The following is a 20679-nucleotide window of genomic DNA, read 5'->3' as shown; positions in this document are numbered from 1 at the left end:
GAACATGTGTAAAAAGATGACTCATGGAAGAGAAGACTTATTATTTGTATTTATGTATGCAAAAGGTTTTTATTTAAGGAAAAAAATAAGTTTAGTTTATTAAAGAGACATTAGTATGTTTACGAGAAAATAGGATTTTTAATTTCTCGTGTTGAAGGCGAGAAAACTACATCATCTAGTACTTTTAGATTTAATGTCGTCTTTTTAAAAACGCCATTTTCATCTAAAAAATTGTACTTTAAATGGGTCAAATGTGTTTTGTTCATTTAAATAACGCCCAAAAAATGGAAAAACAGTAAGTTATTTGTCTATGAAATAGTCATTTCATACGCAATAATAATAATATTCTGCACCAAAACAACAGAATAAAATTCGACAGACCTCAAACAAACTATGATCTTATGATGAAAATGCTTTGCAGCTACAATACTAAGGTCTCCAGAATTAGAAGAAGTTATGTAAAACTCAAAGACTTCAATCAAATTGAGGAAGCCAAGGGAATCTTGGTGTACATCAAGATTCTTTGTTGTAATGTATGATGTATGTCATCACTTAGATTTTTATATATATAAAAAATAATGTTAATAAAAGTCAATTTTATTGAACGCTTTATATTTATATTCACAATATCAAAAAAGTTATGTACATAAAATAACAAAAAATAACGAAAATACCGTCTTGACAATCCATGACCAAACCAACCAGTGCAATCATAACTACTCCTGGAGAAAGATATCGCCAGATTTAATTTCCCCAGCCTCAATTATTTAATTATTTGTAAATTACTATTTACCAATTATTCTATATTTTTATTTATCAATAATCAAATATTTAGACATTCAACTGTTTCACATAATTAAAAAACCATTGGGACATCCCAGAACCATCCTTTACATATCCTAAAATGACCACCTGTACGGTTATGACCACTCCCGGTGACCAAATATGCTTAGATTTGATTTTCCTGATCTCAATTACCTATATTTAGACATGTAGCGTGTATCATTTAATTGAAAAACTATTAGAATATTCCAAGACCACCCTTGACCACCCTTAAAACGACCATTTGAGGGATCATGACCACTCATGAAGACCGAATATGTCTAGATTCAAGTTCTATGGCCGCAATTACCTATATTTAGACATATAATATGGCCCATCTGATTAAAAAACATTGGGACATTCCCAGGACCACTCTTGACCACCGCTGAAATGACCATTTAAGTGGTCATGATCAATTCTAATATGACCAAATATGCTTAGATTTGAATTCCCTGACTGCAATTACCTATATTTAGACAAACAAAATGTCCCATCTAATTTAAAAACAATTGAGATATCTCATGATCACTCTTGACACCTCCTAAAATAATTACTTGAGTGGTTATGACCACTACAAACTTAAAATGAAGCTCAAAAGTGATATCCTTGGCCCCAAAAACCCCTAGAAACATATATGATGTGTCTATATTTAACCCATAAATAGTTTTGCCATTTTTAAACAATTCTTGCCCACTGCGCAACGTTTGGAGGTTTGTCATTGTCAACTTGGCTATCTAAAAAGGATCATATCACTTGTTATTTCTTCATTTCATCTTTTATAAAAACTTATGATTTATGAAATTTCTGCTATTTACTCCAGATTTTCAAGGAATATACTAGTTTAAAAGGGAATCCTCAGCGTATTTACCCAAATGCTTTTTAATAATATATTTATATAAATATATAATGAATATTCTATCTTTGTATTTGCTTTTACTAGCAATACTTAAAAACAAAAAAGTTTTACAAAATACTTAAAAACAAAATAGTTTAAAAAATTGTTTAACAAAATTAAAGTTGGACATTGAGACCTATGATTTATTTAAAAAGTCTTGACAAAAATGTTTTATGTTCTTCTTGCAATTGCGTCGGACCTGGCTGGAATTTTTTTTACTCCATTTATCTGCCGTTTCAATTAACGCCTTTAAAAATTAACTGGACCTATTTCTTCCGGAACTCCTCATACAAAAAAAAAAAACTGACGTTTATTAAAGTATTAAGTATTCGTTAATTTTTCCAAAAGGATGTTTTTACCTCTAAAAGCTTTCAGAGGTAAAAACATCAAATATTGAAATAAATTTTTTTGTAATAAACTTGAAGTCATTTCTTTTAAAGCAAAAGAAGAAAGTGATACAATCTTGTTTCATTTGGTCAGAAAGCAAATATATTCAACATTTTTTGGTAACTCCTAAGACATTTCTAAACTAGAATGTACATTTTTAACTTCTGTAACCGATAATGATATAGAAAATGTTCTGAAAACGTACTAAAATCAAATCCAAATGTATTTTTTTTTTACTTAAATGTCACAAGAAATGTTAGTTTGGTAATAGTGTTCGAATAATCAGTTACACTAGTGTATACAAGTGCATGTATTCATAGACGTAGATTTATTTTTTCCTGGGTTGAGCTCCATTTTTATTTTCCCAGATTGAGCTAAACTTTTTAATTATTTTTAAATTTGAAAATATGTAATAATATAAGGTCTTTTTAATTGACCTAATCGGACGTGGTTTATTTTCCAATAACAATAAGAAAAAATATTCATTCGTATGGAAGCACGTGTTATAAACTCATCAATTACAGGGTCAACATAAAGAGTGTAAGCAAATGTTACAATAGCATTTCAAAAGTACAAGATAATTCGTTCTTATGACATTAAAATGCAAATTATATATTAATATAACATATATAATGATATATATGTATATGTAATGATTTTTTGGCTTGTAAACTTCAACATAATTGTTTTGTAGACTAAAACGTAGTTCCCTGTAATTAAATAGATTAAACAAATTAATATATTAGTATTATTTGAAACCCGTTTAAAAAAGTCTCATCAAATCACAAAGTTATAACTTTAATTTACAAAAGAAATGCATAAAGATACTAAATATATTTATACAGAATCCATAAAAAAGCATAATTATTTGCATGATAAAAAAATTGAATCAACAATTTTAAACAGATAACAAATAATTTTTTTAATTTCAAAGAATTTGGTACTAATACCATTAACGATAGTTTACCCGAGGTAAAATAAATTCTAGTTTTATTGACGACTTAGTTGTATACTTTTTTATTGATAGTTTTAATGGTCTTATTCATGACCATTTAAACTATCAAGTATAGTATTGTTTAAATATCTGAAGAGCCTTAGGGTGGCTCATATAGAAAAAGTAATCAAACTTTATTAAAGTTTGAGTGTGTTTTTTTATCATTCAATGTAGAGGGTATTTCATTTAATAAGGCTAGCTCTTAAAAATTTCCTTAAAACTTTAAAAGCAGCTCATAACCTACAAATCAATAAAATTACCAAAAAACATTGACACCTCATAACTCTGATAACTTAAAAATCAATAAAACAAAAATAAAGCTCATAACTTCAAAGTCAATAAGATTACCCAAAAACACTGAACACTTTTAAAAAATTAATTCTCAAAAGTTTTGAATCAATATCTGAAAAAATTAACATTGACACCTCATAACTCTGATAACTTAAAAATCAATAAAACAAAAATAAAGCTCATAACTTCAAAGTCAATAAGATTACCCAAAAACACCGAACACTTTTAAAAAATTAATTCTCAAAAGTTTTGAATCAATATCTGAAAAAATTAAATAAAGTGCAAACTCTCGTACTTTCACTAATAATAAAGATAGATAGAAAAGAAATTGAAAAACTATTTCGAAAAAACTATAAATACGATTCTCAACACAATTACTAAAACATTAATTGTTTTAAGGATCGTAATTATTACGAAAACCGTTGAGTTTCACAACTCATAGATGAGCCTAATGAAATAACCGCATCAACCTCTCAAATCAAAACCTTTATTTTCACGTTTAGGTCTAACAGGTCACATGATTACTGTGGAATTAACGCAGAACATCTTAAATACTTTTTTAAAATTTTTAACCTCCTTAAACTCTATTCAGGTTTTATAATAAAATCTTTAAAAATTGACCTGTGCCACAGCCCTTATTAATTTTGAAATTTGTTCCATTTTTTCTAAACACTAAAAAAACAGAATTTACTACCTATCGTAAAAGTTCAGTTACAAAAAGACACAATTCAAATGAAAGGTTTTTCTTTACATCTCAATAACAAACTGAACCACCTCGGATTTCTATGGAATAATCAAGGCTATACAGAAAATATAAATACACTTTAAACAGAAAATGTAAAAGAACGTATTACTAAATTTCAATCAATCCCCATAGCTCTTATAAAATATGGAGTTCTGTCAACAATTAGCATTAGTGCATTTATTTAATTCTCTGGCTTTACCGAATCTATCATACAATTTAGAAGATTGAAACTATAAAAGTACATTTCTTAATAAATTGGAGGCTGTTGGAAGATCAGCATTCAAATTCCTCTCAAACATATCAAAGTAAAGCAAAAAATATCTGCATTCCTTGTTTAAAATTAATGAAATTTAAGCCATTCTTACTTAAAAACAAATAAAATCTATTTATCAGATTACTAATTTATCAGATTATCCGACCTGTTTTTAATAATTTTCTCTGACTCAGTATCTAATTTTACTACAGATAACCGTATCTAACAGATAACAGTATTTAATTTTACTACAGATAACATTTTATCATCGAAGTAATGAAAACTTAGCGGTCGTCCATAAGTCACGCAATTTTTATCAGTTATTGACCCTCCTTTGTCATAACATCGTAACAAGCCCTTCACGGAGTTGTTACATAAACACTAACCCCGCCTTCCCTTAGAGTGTGACATAATTTATAGACTACCCCTTACAACCGACGGTGCTAAGCCACGTCAAGTGTTTGATAGAAGGGAAAAAAAACCTTATCAAACGTTGTAATGAGAACGTAAAAGACAATATACCGGCAATTGGATTGAGAAATGTGTTCCAAATAAAATCTAAATTAGTCTTTATAGGCTAGTAGTATAAATATTACTTTAATATAATGTAATAATATAGTAATATAATAATATAAATATTACTTTTATACCCTTTATTTTTTACCTGTAATTTACGTGATAAATAAATAAATGCAAAACTTACTAGTTTTGCATTTATTTATTTATTCTTTCAGAAAATTTGCATACTTTGCATAAAATATTTACATATATTACTTTAATTGCAGTTATTTTGTAGGTAAGTTTAGTTTTCATTTTTAATAACATTTTTGTTCAACATTTTAACCAAAAAGGAAAGCGTTTTGGCTAAAATGTTGAGCGTGTATTTCTTAGTCATATAAAATTATCTTATCAACTTTATGATGAATTGCTTTAGCTGGCGCTTTAAGAAGACCTAGCAATCTCATCACAGGGCACCGCATATTAACGTTTAACTATAAAGTTTGTGTCTTTCTTTCCGATGCGCTTTCTTTCTTACCGATGCGCTTACGCGTCACTAAGCGGAAAGACTTTACTTATATTTCTTGACAGATTTTTCCAATTTTAACATTTTAGATATTTCTTAACGGTTAGTAAAACTTAATTTAAATTATTTAAAACTTTTTTAGTTTTGCTTTTTCAAGAGTGGGAAATAGAATTGATTAACGTTTTTAATAAATTTTTCAATTTCTTGTCATAAAAATTAAACTTTTGGATTATATGTATATACTTTCAACTTGAAAATTGAAATAAAAAAAAGTTTTTACTTCTTTTAATTTGGTCCGCAAAAATAGTTATATTGTTACTATAAGATTCTATTTATTATGGTAGCCAGTTTTTTATCTTATACAAATTTTATGCAACAAATCGACCGGAAATATTCCGGAAAAAATATTCCAAAAAAGTCTGACTCAGGATAAAAAATACCTCTACATTTATTACGCTGTATTACATATCATCCCACTGTAACATGTTTTGAAGACGTGATACGATATATATTCAAGGTTACGAATGGACCGCATAAATGACCCGACCAACGATTTGAAATAGTACGAGGAAAATTAAAAACGAATTTTTAAATTCAATGCTTTTATGTTATTAAAACACCCTTTTTCCAATCAATTTTTTCTGATATTACTATTTTACTTTAGGAAGCCACTGCGGTTAAAATTAATTTTCATGAAATTTTGCTAATCGCATATAGAAATTATTATTCTTCTTCCCATATAAAAAATAAATTTAATTAAAATTAACTAAATTGATTTTAATTAAGTATAAGTAATTGATTGACTTGTAGCTAAACTAATTATTGAATATTGTATTGTCAAGCAAGAGTATGTATGCTAAATTTGAATAAAATCTATCGTCAGGAATTGACTCAAAAATTGATTGCAAGATTTAATGTTAACAGAGACGAGGGGTGTGCATTGGGAAACTTTTAATGTGAAAAAAGCATTGGGAATAAGCGTAGTGTATCAAGAAAGCAAATTATATTTCTTTGTCTAATTAAATTAATGTGCACGATGTAACAAATTAATATTGCGCTTCATTTATTGAAAATTTGACAGTTAGTGACGCCATCGTTAAGGGCGTGACACCACACTCTCGGTCGTAAGCTTTCTTATCACAATCTAGACAACATGAACTGTTTAAAATAACAAAAAAACATGTTAGCCTTAACTTTGCTTATACATTTTTTAAGAAAGTTTTTCTAAAATAAGGCGCTAAACCTGATTTAAGTCAATTAACCAACAAAATTAAGTTAATAGACGAATTTTCTAATAATAAAGTATAACAAAAACGAGAGTGCATTCCACTTAAAACCACTGAAGTTTATTTAAAATGTTAACATTAATTTTTAGTACCTCAGCAACGCCTTATTTGCCTAATGATTTATTTTTAAAAATGCTGTTTATTTAAATTAACGGAAATTCAGTAATAAAAGAAGGTTGTTAGGACGTCTTTTATATTACAGCTTAACAAAAATTACATGGGTTTTAAAACGTTTATAAGATATATATATAGAAAAATAAATGTGAAAATAACCGAACAGATGTAAAAATAGTCCAGTATAAATATAATCGAATTGATTAAAAGCATTTTCGGTGGACAATTGATGGACCAGATTCATCATACTCTTGTTTGGAGATCCACATTTGTTGGAAAGTAGAAAGGGAAGCCAAAATAGATCCTCCGATCCAGACTGAATATTTTCTCTCTGGAGGAGCAATAATTTTGATTTTCATTGTTGGTGGTGCAAGAGCAGAGATTTCTTTCTGCATACGATCAGCAATACCAGGGAACATTGTCGTACCACCTGATAAAACAGTGTTAGCATAAAGATCTTTACGAATATCAACATCACATTTCATGATTGAGTTGTAAGTGGTTTCATGGATACCAGCTGATTCCATACCAATAAATGATGGTTGGAATAGTGTTTCTGGGCATCGGAAACGCTCATTTCCAATTGTAATGACTTGTCCATCAGGTAATTCATAAGATTTCTCAAGGGAAGAGCTTGAAGCAGCAGTTTGCATTTCTTGTTCAAAGTCTAGAGCTACATAACTAAGTTTCTCTTTAATATCTCTTACAATTTCACGCTCAGCTGTAGTAGTGAATGAATAACCACGCTCAGTTAGAATTTTCATTAAGTAATCAGTTAAATCTCGTCCTGCTAAATCCAATCTAATAATGGCATGGGGAAGAGCATATCCTTCATAGATTGGTACTGTGTGAGAGACACCATCTCCTGAATCAAGTACAATACCAGTGGTACGACCAGAAGCATACAAGGATAAGACAGCCTGAATAGCAACATACATTGCAGGAGAGTTAAATGTCTCAAACATGATTTGGGTCATTTTTTCACGATTTGCTTTAGGATTCAGGGGAGCTTCAGTAAGAAGGACAGGGTGTTCTTCAGGAGCAACACGGAGCTCATTGTAAAAAGTGTGATGCCAAATCTAAACCATAAATGAAAATTTATTATAATTTACAACTAAAATTGATATGATAAAGTTGTATACAATTTATGATCGTTTACTTTAAATTTATACTTTTGGTTATTTTATTGACAAAGTATAAAATTTATAATAAAAAAATCTAAGTTTGTAAAATGTTATAAAAGATATCAAAGTATTAATCATTAAGAGGCTACCTTAAACTTAATTAACCATAGTTAATTTATATTATCTATTAATGTGCAATTCTACTCTTTTCATTGGCAACACTAAATTGTTATTAGCTATTTATCTAGATAATTCACACAAAATATTTTTGATTTTTCACTAATTTTCCTGATAAAGTTTGCCATAATTTTGCAAAAGTTTGCTACTTTATAAATTTATCAAAATAAATTGAAGTTGCTGAGGACTCGATATTATTGACTAATAATTTTGAAATTAAATTATGCGGATATACTAGCTAAATTTCGATTTAAATAAAGCTAAGTTTTAATTTAATATAAACAATTCTTACTTTTTCCATATCATCCCAGTTAGTTACAATTCCGTGTTCAATTGGGTATTTCAAAGTTAAGATACCACGTTTGCTCTGAGCTTCGTCACCGACGTAGGAATCCTTCTGTCCCATACCAACCATGACTCCTTGATGACGAGGACGTCCAACAATAGATGGGAAAACAGCTCTTGGAGCATCATCACCAGCAAATCCAGCTTTACACATACCAGATCCATTATCAACTACGAGGGCGGCAACTTCATCATCGGCCATTTTGATTAAGTGTTTTGTTTAAAACGAGAAGAGCTGAGTATCAAGCAAAGCTGAAGCTTCTGAATAAGGAACGCTGAACTAATTGCGCTTTTTATGGTGAATCGCTTGAGCGCTTTTTTTACCATATAAGAAAAAAAACGGCTAAGCAAAAAAGTTATTGTTCGAAAAGGTCTTTATATGGACAAAAAATTGCACGCGTTATTTTATTAAGAAAAAATAAAACGGGCGTGTAGGTTAACTTTATTATAAATAAATTTAATAGACGTAATTTAAAATTTAATTTTTCTTTCTAATATTACTTTTAATATATTTAATTTATATTTTAAATGTATTTTAAAACTTATTATTTTATAAAATAAATTAATCAATATTTTCAAAAAGTATTACAGCCCCCGGTATTCAAATTTGTTTTGCTTCAATTATTAATCTTCAAAAACGTTCTTGTCTTTTCGACGGTTTTTACGTACAGTGAAACTATTGTTAGGATTTTAATTTTGAATAAAATCGGTTCTTATTCATCGATAGAAACCAACTTATGTTTGCTTTTTAAACGCGTAACAAAATAGGAGTGGTTTTAAGTACATCACAAACCCTTAGATAACGTTATTGAGAAAGAAATTATATCAGTTGTTTAAAAGAAAATAGTGCGGTATTGGAGTTACATTTGATATTTCGAAATTTAGTTTTTTTCTTTGTAGAAATTCAGAAGTTTTTACTATATCTTAAGAGATATATTGGTTTATTGATTTGAATAAGCAAAATTTGGGTATTTATTTCTTGATTATTAAGTGCGGGGACTAACTTAGTAGACTCAAATATTACTCTCGCGTTACAATGGTTTTAAAATTCGAGTTAATTTATAGAACAGCAACTTCAACTTTATATTTCAGTTTTTTTTTATATAAAATAATTGGTACTTCAATAAATTTTGAAGTTGCTGATCACTTTTACTCTACTTAGACTTTCTTTCTTCTTTTTCATTCCTGCAACTCGGTAACTGCATTCAGTATCCTGCAACTCGGCTTTAAATACATTCAAATGTAAATGAAATTCTTGTTTAATGTTTTCAATAAAATTTATCAAAATACTTTCGATGTCGTTTCGTTAAAAATAGCGCTTGTCTTGCTAATTTCAAGTTGCTATAATGATAGTAAACAAACTTAGGAGAAAGGCGCCTATGATGGCATACTTAACTTTGAAGCTTCATTATTCAGTATCATGAAGACCAATAATAAAAGTTTTGATATGGATACATTCCTTGTTACATCTAGAACAATAATTACCCTGGGAGTTTTCATCAGTTTTATTTTTTTTATAAGTTATTCTTATTGTAAAAAAAAGCACAAGTATGCCATCATAGGCAACCACTGCTCCTATGATGGCATAGGGGAGGATGGGGCTAGTTAGGATCGATGGTAACTTAATGATTTCATTTAACCTTAGAGTCTTCCCTCAGAAAAGCCAGAAATCACTCGAAACCATCCTAATTTACCATTTCATGCTACACACCAGCATTGTAAAATTTTGCGCATGCGCATAGGATATATTGCGTTTTACGTATTTTTTGGACCAAAAAAAAATGTTGGAGCATCGCTTTCTTTTAACTTTACTCAAAAATAAGTTTTTCTTATAAAAAAAAAAGGTTTTCCAACTCGTCAATATTTCAACACCCCCAACTCGTCAGTATGCCATCATGGGTAAAATTCATCATTTTCATTAAAACAAGCTGTGTCTGCTTTGTTCAAAATATAAAATTAAAGTAACTATTCCATTAAATGCACAAAACTTAAATATAAAATGCATGAAAGTTTCATTTCTGCACAGTTAATAGTAAAATCACAATCTTAAATATATGAAGGAAATAAAACTACAACAGCACCCCAGTGAAAAAGCGCACATGGGATACGCGTGGATTTTTTCCACATGTAACCCATGTGGGGATTATTATTTTGTCCCATGTGGGTTTCATATGGTAAATCCCACATGGATTCCATATGGTAAATCCCATATGGGATACGCGTGGGTTTTTACCATATGTAACCCATATGGGGATTATTTCTTTGTCCCATGTGGGTTTCATATGGTAAATCCCACATGGGTTTTATGTGGTAAATCCTACATGGGATATAGGCGGAAAATACGACATGTTATAGATCTTAAATGCCACATATTTTAATCCAAATGGTATAAAAGTAGTCCATACTAGACAAATGAAAGTCCGAATGCTTCTATGATAATTTTTAAAATTCTTTTAATTTAAAAATTACTTAAATAGTAATTTAAAATCAATCATCGAAGCTTTCAGAGAGGCTTAACTTAATCTGGTATTTGCTACTTTATCCCATTCGGTATTCAAAACGTGTAGCATTTTTGATCTTTTACATGTGATGTTTTCCACCTATAACCTATGTGGGATTTACCTTAAACTATTATGACGAAATTTTATAAAATTAAAAAACGTGTTGCAAAATGAATTTATTTAAAAATAAATGCTATTAATCAATACATCCAAAACGAATATTAAAAATATTATTTTTTTCTTTTGCGATTTACACGCCGTTTTTTGTCAATTGAATTAATTAAATCGGCTTGTATAATACCAAGGTTTTTAGTATCTTCTAACTATCTTCAAACATTTTCTAAAAAAAAATATAAATACAAATATATATATATAAATATATATATATATATATATATTTGTATAGATATCGATATATAGAATATATTCGAGGTTAAGTATTTTGATGTAATAATACGAAGTCTCTTGTACGTGTTACAGTGCTCAATATTACTGAATAATAGAGCTATATATAATTATATTTAGATGAATAAAAACAACTGATTAGCGGGACTTAATGTTTCATGATGATTGCCTTCGGGCATGAAACTTTAAGTCCCGCTAATCAGTTGTTTTTATTCATCTAAATATAATTATATATATATATATATATATATATATATATATATATATATATATATATATATATATATATATATATATATAGAGAGAGAGCGAGATAGAGAGAGAGAGAGAGAGAGAGAGAGAGAGAGAGAGAGACAGAGAGAGAGAAAGAGAGCAATTTTAATAAGGAACCTTATTAGTCGAGCAATTTTAATTATTAGCCAGTTTTAAGTCATTAATGACTACAATATTTCACAAATAATTATTTCCTAATTTATTACTTACAATGACTAACGTTTATGCGTAATTGAACACATATTATGCGTAATGAGCTTGAACCCATGAGGAGAATCCTGAAAAAAAGTGATCAATAAGGATAAGTAGTTAAACAAAAAAACAAAAACAAAAATGTAAAAACCTACTTTTTCAATGATGTAGACTTCTATAATAACAGGCCTTGACATCGCGAAAAATGCCGTAAAAACTGAAGGCCGATTAAGGTGGCTCACATAGAAAAAATTTTTTTTTGAATAAAAGCAATTCCAGCGGTTCATATATATTTTAGTTTCTTTTTGATAATATAGAAAACTAAAAATTTGATAAAAAAACTTTAAGTAAATTATATTTAAGACAAATTTTATCAAAATCAGTGTTAAAAGGGGGAAAATCTGAAAAAATTCAAAACACTGTTTCTTGATCAATTTTATTCAAAATTCAATAATTTTTTGTTTATAGCTTCTTTATATTATTATCATTCATTTCTACTAAAACAAAAGAAAAATATTTAGAAAATCTTAATTGGACACAATATAAAAAAAAACAACCAAATTATACATTAAAAAAACAGGTGTTCTGGGTTTTAAATGTTATAAAATTATTCTTAGTTAATTATTTTAGTACATCTGAAATCTTAATGATCAAGGAACATGTACTGAAAATTTCAGCCAAAAAGCTTTTCTTAATCACGAGATATCCGGTTTTAAAGTTGCAAAAAAATGGAAAAACGAAAAGCTTGGAAAAACGAAAAACAAAAACAGAAACAAAAAAAAAATATTTTAAACAATTACATCAACTTAAAAACCACCAGAAACATAGACTTCAGCAACATCTTTGTTGTTTGCATTATATGAAAGACCTTTTTTCTTGGTTCTTAATTGTTTACGTCTTTTTTTAGTCTTCTCATTACACTTATTTACAGACCATCGAATACTTAACTTATTAAGTAATATATTAGCTTTTTGCATAAATCTGCATCCATTAATTGCAAACTCTGCCATTACATTGTTTACACCATTTGCTCCATCATTAAAATAAACTATGGCAGAATTAATACCAATCTCTAATACATCTTTTGTTACAAAAGTGTTTTTCGGACAACGTGACCATACAATATTGTTGAAACCTTCGTTGGCATTTTGGGTTTGTCCATGAAGACATTTTGATAACAACTCGTCACTTCTGAATTCTAAAAATGTTGGCAACAAAATTTGAAAACTCCATGATGGTAAATTTATATTCTTTTTATAATTGCTGGTGCAATTAATTAAATCTTTTTTATATTTGCACCAACTGGCCGATCCAGGTGGACAAAACTCATGTCGAACTTTGTCCTCTTTATCTGTTTCACAGCAATGCCAAACAATTGCTAAGACAGCTTTTTTCATAGCGTATAAATTATTTAAATTCTGTCGGATGGCAAGTCCATAAAAGTTTTGCATTGAGTTAATTGTTTTATCTGTTAGCTTACCGCGACCAGACAAAGAGTTTTTTGTTCCTTTGAACTTTTTACGAAGATTTCGAAGTCTGTTTCCACATTTCTTTTGCACATGTCCGACACATTCTAATTTAATTGGATTAATACCATAATCTTTATAAACATTACAAGCAAATACTTCTTTGTATGAAGATGTATCTCCATCACCAAGGTACTCATTGTAAATAAGGTTGTTTTTCAAAACTGACCGCTGAAAAATCTCCGCTGCACCAGTTGACTCCATTGCACCCGATGAACTTTGATGGTTAATTGAACATTTATGCTTGGAAAGCCAGTTTTGGTGTTCTTCAGAGCCTTTTTTTCTACTCCAAATTTGACACTGCCTGCAATACTTTGTCATTACATAAATATCAATACACTTGCCATGGTTTATAGCTGCAACATAACCATTAAGGGATGAAAATCCCCTCTTCTGCCAAGAACCATCTACTGAAACACGACATGTTGTGATGCCTAAATGAGCTTTATTTTCAGGGTTTAACTTAATCTCGCCAACTGCTTTTACTATGCTATTACTTGCTACATTATTGTAAGCTTTATACAAATGACTGATTATGTTTCGATAACTGTGTTCAGATAATGACTCCATATTGAGGCATCTAGCAAAACTTTTTATTGCTGCAAGACCTTTCCCATTTTCTCGAAAAGCAATTACATTTCGAACATTAATTTCAAATAGATTGCGTCCCTGTGTGGAAATGTTGTTTTCATTATAGACATCAACAGTTATTGATGCATCTTGAGGACAGGAACAAGTTGGAGATGTATAAAATTCATTGCTCCAATTACAAAAAAAGCATTTTATTAAAAGTTTGTTTGCAAAACCCATTCTTAGATCAAATTTATTGGATAAACTCAGCTTTTGTGCATTACACACAGTGCATGTTAAACTACTTATAAGATCTTTAAGAATTTTAAAATTTACGAACAAAAAAAAATTATCATCATCTTCTTTAGAAGTCTCATTCCAAGTTTTTGATAATTTTTGATAACGAAGTGAAAAAGATTTTAAAGTTTCTGTCACCTTGCTTGACTTGATAAACCGATTTCCTTTAAACTTACATTTTTTCTTTCTTCTTAAATTCTGTTTACTGGACATTATCAATAATCTGATAAAAAATACAAGTTAAATGCTTTGACATATCAATAGCTACCAAAACTTGAATCAAGCTGTGCAACTCTACAATAAATGACAACTCACTATAATACATGACAAATTAAAAGCCGCATTATTTAGTTGCATATATTGTACAATATACAGACTTTATTTAGACATTAATTTCATATTTTAAAATAAAAATACATAATTTTTTAACAAAAATATTTTTGAATATTATTTAAAAATTTTCCTCTAAAAAGAAATTTTAATCTTAAAAAATTAAACCTACCTATGAAAAATGTTAAATTAAACTAATAGTAGTAAGTATTTTATGCAAAATGTATATATTTTCTAGTAGAATGATAAATTTTGCATTGAATGATATATTTAAAAAAAAATCAAATTTTTTTAAAAAAATGAGTTTTTTTTCTATATGAGCCACCTTAAACTTTCACTTTTACTTATATTGATATATTTTTATATTAGGTAGGGTGTAATGGCAGTTTATGTTTTCTAATAAGAATCTCTAGTAAAAATGGAAATATAAAAAGAAAACCAAAAAATTGTTAAAAGATAATCATGCTTTTCGTATTTCAAATTTCATTAAGAATATTTATGTAATATTAAATAGTATCAATAACAAGCAGAACCATAACAAAGTATATATCTATATATTAGAAAGATAACTGTATTTTTAATTTTTTTTGCTAAAAATGGTAACAATAAAAATCACCAACAATAAAAAACACCAACAAAAGTTGATTCAAGCAAAAAAAAAGTTTTATCAATATATCTCAACAGGGTTAAAGTCCTTATACTTGGCAACTTGTAGTCAATACACAAACAATCATCTAAACTTCGTCGCATAGCAAAATACTCATATGCTCTACATATAATATCTGAAGTATATAAAACTTCACCAACATTAACTTTTCTCATAGCATTAAGGTGTTCGAATAGAATATTTGATTGAAGCGAACTTTCTTTATTTTTTAAAAATCTAACTGCTTCAAATAAAGCTGATTTTGTTTTTATTAACTTTAATTTGTTTACAGCTAAATGTTAAATATTACAAATTGTGCCATTATGGTTAGCTACAAATGAATAACCATTGAAAATTACTAAAATAAATAATGAAACACCAAGTTTGTACATTTTTGATTGTATGTGTAAACTTTTTTTATTAAGCTGAAAAACAATAACATCGTTATTATCACTTAACAAAGATTGAATGTCGTCAAATACAATTTCATCCTCTTTTAGAAAATCATTTAACTCATCTGGTAAAATGCTTCGAAAACCGCTTGAAGTTACATTTTTTCTAACTTTACTTGCTGGTGTGGCTAAACAACTAGGCGGAATATTTTAAAAACAGATGGTGGGTTTAAAGGTCGTTGCTTCCCATATTTGCTTTCAAAAGGTGCTTCATTTGGCCAATGCAGTTGACATAATGCTGTATAGTCTGTAACAATAAAACCAGTTCTTGGGATAGCTTCACTACATCTTTTTCTCTCCTCTAGATTCTTCGGGAATTTATAAATTAATATTTTTGTCGTAGTTGAGTATTGATATTTTTGTTGTAGTTGTAATTGATATTGTAGTTGTAGTTGTATAAATTGATATTTTTGTTGTAGTTGAGATAGTTCGACTTGCAAAGAGATACACAGCATTTTAAAGGCATTTTAATTATTAAAAAAACTTATTAGTTTGACAATATTATTACCTTACAAAGATAATGCCTTGAACCTTACAACGTTATCGTCTTGATGTTGGGCTATCTAATTTATAAACCAATCACATTTTAAAGATTTATTAAAAAAGCGCGAACACAAACTTTCGTCTAATGTTAAAAGATGAAAATGTAAACACAGTTTTAGGAATTGGCCTTCAGTTTGTTGCGCGATGTCAAGGCCTGTTATTATAGAAGGCCGCGGTCACACATAATATAATATTCTGAAACTAATAAACAAAAATCTAAATTTCTATAAGTAAATTTATTCTTTGATCATTGCCTTCATATCCTATCTTATTTTCATATCATAATCTATTATGGAATTATTTATATAACATATCACAACAATATTATTAAATTTGTGATGTTCAAATATCATATGAACATTCTCTAACATGTTCATATGATATTTGAATATAGTTCTTGAGTATACTATCTGCAAACAATTGACTGATGCAAGTTCTAATGTTGTCAAAAACCAAGCATGCATGCAAGGGACACTGCAGTGTCCCACAAAGAAATGCAGGTTTGAAAGTCAAATTTTCTTTATTAAAAAAAAAAATTAAAATAGGGGGGAGATAGGGAGGTTTCTGTAACTTTTTTTAGGCTCCAAAATTTTTAACTTTATATATAATAAGGTTCATAAAACTTAAGGGACTAACGAAGTACATTGAGGAACAAAAACAGAATATTTACAGAAACTTTTAAATTTTTAATCTGGAGTACCACAGTGTAATTGGGAATAAAGTCTCTGGGTCCAGTTTTCAAAGTAATATGATCTAAAGTAATATATAAATTAAATAAAATGCTTTAAAATGCATGCAGTTATACATATAACTCCTGATAGTTAACTATATGTATAACTAGTTATACATAAAATTTATTATATAAACTTATTTTTTAAGGTTATGCTTGAACAAATTAGAACCAATTAATTCAAATTCAAGATTTAGTTCAAGTTCAAGTTATTTGTTCATTTTTTTTTCACTATTTTATATTTATTTGTTCAAATTTGTTAACTAGTACTAATTCTTACTACAGTAAGAATATTTATCATTGTTGAACGTGATTTTATTAGTAACTTAATTTTACTATCAACATATTTTGACAACACCCTTTACATTTTAAACGATGACAGCTTTACTTTTCTATTGATGTAAAATTTATTACGTTTCAATAACTCAGATTGAATTTTAACTGAATTATTGTAAGCTTTGTAAGGGTTTGTTGTATCTCAAATGGTGTTGTAAATAAAGTAAAAATAATATATATATATATACATATATATATATATATATATATATATATATATATATATATATATATATATATATATATATACATATATATATATATATATATATATATATATATATATATATATATATATATATATATATATATATATATATATATATATATATATATATATATATAGTACTTAGGCTATGGGATCATCCATAAATGATGCCAGTAGATAGAGAGGCAGTGTGAGTTTAACAATAATTGACAATGGGGAGGGGATGTTGAGACCAAAATAATGTCAATTAAAAAATTGAATTAAAAAAAAAAGTAAATTATTTTATTTAAAAAAAAAGTAAAACAATTTGCTAGCTATGAGCAGGTTTTAGAGGTATTTACACCAACAATGTGGTCTAAAAACTTCTTGTTTTTGTTGCTTAAAACTGTAGAGGATCATAGGAAAAACAATTTAAATTCAGAAATTAGCTTGCTTATCTGAAAGAACAATATATGTTTTTTTTGTTGAGAATAAATGTATAATTGAACCAGAAAAAAATTGATGGTATATGCATTTTTTATATTATATTAACAATTCAGATATACCATCATAATACGATAACAAAAACTGACATCATTTTCAATGGGAGATGGCAAAAAATTGACTGAGTTTGATAAAGGGTGAAGTTATTCAACAAACCGGGTCATCATCTTACATCATTATGCATATATGACTCTACGATTTAAGTAAAATAAGTAATCAATTTGGCATATTTCTCTTTAGAAAGTGTAAGAAAAAAGCATTGTTATGCTGAGAACCTACCTATTGAGCAAGCTTTGACCACCTATTTTATAAATTTGAGAGACAGAAGTGGAAGTACGAATCGCAAAAGAACTAATAACAATGCTCTAAATTGATTTTAACTTTGTAGACTAGCATTAATATAGTATTTAGTAATAATACATGATTTTTATAACTTGTATTTATTTCCATTAATTATCAGTTGTCAGTCTCCATTTTATAAAATATTTTATATATATATATGTTATTTTTCCTTTATTTACAACACCATTTGATATACAACAAACCCCTACAAAGCTTACAATAATTCAGTTAAGATTCAATCTGAGTTATTGAAACGTAATAAATTTAACATCAATAACAACATAAAATCATGTTCAACAATGATAAACATTCTTACTGAAGTAAAATATAGTACTAACAGATAAATTTGAACAAATAAATATAAAATTAACAAAAACAATGAATAAATAAGAACATTAACTTGAACTTTAACTAAATCTTGAATTTGAATTAATTGGTACTAATTTATTCGAGCATAACCTTAAAAAATAAGTTTTTATAACAAATTATATGTATAACTAGTTATACATATAGTTAACTATCAGGAGTTATATGTATAACTATATGCATTTTAAAGCATATTATTTTATTTAAACATTACTTAGATCATATTACTTTGAAAACTGGACCCAGAGGCTTTATTATCAATAACACTGTGGTACTCCAGATTAAAAATTGAAAAGTTTCTGTAAATATCCTGTTTTTGTTCCTCAATGTAGTTCGTAAGTCCCATAAGTCTTAAGGACCTTATTATATCTAAAGTTAAAAGTTTTGGAGCATAAAAAAAGTTACAGAAACCCATCCTATTTTTTTCTTTTTTTAATAAAAAAAAATTGGGAATTCTTTGACTTTCAAACCTGCATTTCTTTGTGGAAAACTGCAGTGTCCCATGCATGCAAGATTGGTTTTTGACAACATTTCAACTTGCATCAGTTAATTGTTTGCAAATAATTTACTCAAGATCTATATTCAAATAACTATTATATTATCCTAATAATACGTCTATTTGCACAAATCTTAATCTTATTTCTACAAGGAAAGATAAAAATTATTCGTGGTACTTACATACTTGCTTGCCATTCTCTTTATTAATATAAAATATTTTCACACAATATAAACGAAACGCAATGCAATGTCGATTTAAAAAATTTTTTTTAGTTTCCAGCTTTTAAATTAATTCCCATGCAAATCCCACAGGAAACCCACGTGGGATTTCCCATGTGTGTAAATACCATATGGTTCCCACATGTAACCCATGTGGGATTACCCACATGGGTTTAAGGTGACAAATTTCCATACGGATACCACATGGGAATATCCGTCCCACATAAATCCCATCAATCCCACACGGAACCCACGCGGAACCCATGTGGGACGCGGTTTTATTTTTCACTGGGACATCCCAAAATCGATTTTTGTTGATTATAAATACAATACTTGTGCACAAGGGACGTTTTTTCACTAAAACTAATCTAAAGTCAGTATAGTCATGTAGGTCTAATCATTTTTTTACCTAAACCAATTTTAATGGAAATATGACCGGTATGCCATCATAGGCGCTATGCCATCATAGGCGCCTTTCCCCTAAGTATCTTGAATAAACGGTTCTCTGTAAAAATGATAGTCGGCTTTGAGTTTTTGCAATTTAGTAAGTTTTCAAGTTTATATTATATATTTAGTTTAACATTCGCTGTACATTTCTTAATGTACAGCGAATGTTAAACTAAATATATAATATAAGTCGTGTAACATTTGTTTTAGGTTTTTTATAACATTTTAACTTTCACTATGCAGATCTTTTCAATTTTTTTTGCACTGGTATACGTTTTACGTTAGTTAGAATAAATGAAAAATATAATATTTATGTTTCAAAATCTTATTTTAGCTTTCAAACTAATTTAAATTTAGCAACAACATGAAACAATAATACTAAAAAATAATTACTAATAAAAATAAAAAACTTGTTAGCAAATTAGTTAAACAGCATTGTGATAAGAAATTGGTTAGATAAAAAATAGAAAACAAGGCTAAGCATTTTTTTTATTGATGGGTTGGCGAGGTGTTTACTAGATGGGATGGCAAAGTGTTTACTAGACTTGTGGGGCGCTTAACTTATTGCATTAGTCCAGTGTCTAGCTATGACTTGAAGAATAGGTAAATATGTGCGAACAAACTAAGTGATATATTTCAATCAAAGTTTTGTTTGTCAGAAAAATGAGAAAGTGAGAGGTACTTTTGCGATGGAGTTAGAAGCGGTTCGGCGATAGACGCTTGAACAATTAGAGGGAATATTAATCACTCTTATCTTTTTAATCACTTGAGAACTGTCAAACAAAAGGTAGGCAAGAGACTAAATTTCTTAAGGAGAAATAAAATTTCTAATCTTAACATTGTCAATATGATTAAATA

The 20679-nt window shown here is 28.3% G+C and overlaps 1 protein-coding gene and 1 long non-coding RNA gene across 2 annotated transcripts; both read right to left on the bottom strand.

The window, feature by feature from the left end:
- Positions 1–6873: 6873 nt before the first annotated feature.
- LOC100202036 (actin, non-muscle 6.2-like) lies at positions 6874–8833 on the bottom strand. Its single transcript, XM_065799061.1, has 2 exons — positions 8405–8833; positions 6874–7890 (listed from the first exon to the last, which is right to left on the bottom strand). Exons 1-2 carry the CDS (start codon positions 8657–8659, stop codon positions 7015–7017), a joined length of 1131 nt encoding a protein of 376 aa, XP_065655133.1. The 5' UTR covers positions 8660–8833; the 3' UTR covers positions 6874–7014.
- A 2325-nt stretch (positions 8834–11158) lies between these two features.
- On the bottom strand, positions 11159–19600 carry LOC136081609 (uncharacterized). Its single transcript, XR_010638943.1, has 3 exons — positions 19336–19600; positions 11847–11914; positions 11159–11298 (listed from the first exon to the last, which is right to left on the bottom strand). It is a non-coding gene; the product is annotated as an uncharacterized LOC136081609 (long non-coding RNA).
- Between the last annotated feature and the right edge of the window lie 1079 nt (positions 19601–20679).

This window comes from Hydra vulgaris, chromosome 06 (assembly GCF_038396675.1).
Source record: "Hydra vulgaris chromosome 06, alternate assembly HydraT2T_AEP".
Classification (NCBI taxonomy): domain Eukaryota; kingdom Metazoa; phylum Cnidaria; class Hydrozoa; order Anthoathecata; family Hydridae; genus Hydra; species Hydra vulgaris.
Note: the sequence above shows the minus strand (reverse complement) of the source record. Positions and strands in the feature narration are given on the sequence as shown.